We start from the raw sequence: 787 nt of genomic DNA, 5'->3' as shown, positions 1-787 counted from the left end.
GTAAGCACGCGCGAGTCTGATACACCGTGTTTGAGCGCTCTTGATGCACAGATCATATCTTATCACACAAGCCAGTGATAAAGCATTTATCTCATTACACATGCCAGTGACAAACTGTCATCAGACAATTGATGAGCCATTTTATTTTTTTGTTTTTTTCCCCCCAGTCTTGTAATGTGGCATTGTTATATGTAGCACCATGGTCCTGGAGCAACATTTCGTTTTACTGTGTACAAGCTGCATGTGATTGAAATGACAATAAAGCCATTCTGATACTGTGTGTTGTCAGGTGGGCTGAGAAGCTGGATGCTTTAACAGCGACAGCCACACAGGACCCAGAGGGGTTTTTGGGTCACCCTGTCAATGCCTTTAAACTCATGAAGAGACTAAACACGGAGTGGGGTGAAGTGGAAGACCTCGTGCTCAAAGACATGTCTGACGGTTAGTTTCACTGTAATTCAACCCATATTAACATCTGTTTATTCCATATTTACAACTGATACACTTATTATGAAATATTTACTTTAAAATACCAATATTAGGTGACTATAAACTATTCTCAGAAATACTGAAAATAATAGAAAATGCTAACAACACCAAGCAACATGTTAAAAACATTCAAGCAATGCCTTGCAACGTTCTTTACAATCAATAAAAGACTCTTCTTAAGATGTCTAATGAGGTTTTCTGATTTCTAATTTTCGGGGTGGTGGTGTGGCAGGGGGTCTGATAATAGAGTCTGAAGTAGTTGATGTGGTTTCTTTACTACTGAGGTTTAATGCGGTCT

General features: G+C 39.1%; 1 protein-coding gene across 1 annotated transcript in view; it reads left to right on the top strand.

Moving 5' to 3' along the window:
* Positions 1-289: 289 nt before the first annotated feature.
* LOC107578822 (prolyl 4-hydroxylase subunit alpha-1-like) overlaps positions 290-787 on the top strand; it is a gene marked incomplete at its 5' end in the record, with an annotated part of 3,079 nt that continues 2,581 nt past the window's right edge. The window contains one exon of the mRNA XM_016264733.1: positions 290-441. Coding sequence (XP_016120219.1) covers positions 290-441 — 152 coding nt within the window. The remainder of the gene's footprint in view (positions 442-787) is intronic.

Source organism: Sinocyclocheilus grahami, unplaced genomic scaffold, assembly GCF_001515645.1.
Source record: "Sinocyclocheilus grahami isolate Dianchi unplaced genomic scaffold, SAMN03320097.WGS_v1.1 scaffold12171.1, whole genome shotgun sequence".
Lineage (NCBI taxonomy): Eukaryota > Metazoa > Chordata > Actinopteri > Cypriniformes > Cyprinidae > Sinocyclocheilus > Sinocyclocheilus grahami.
This window is presented reverse-complemented; position numbering and strand designations above follow the sequence as displayed.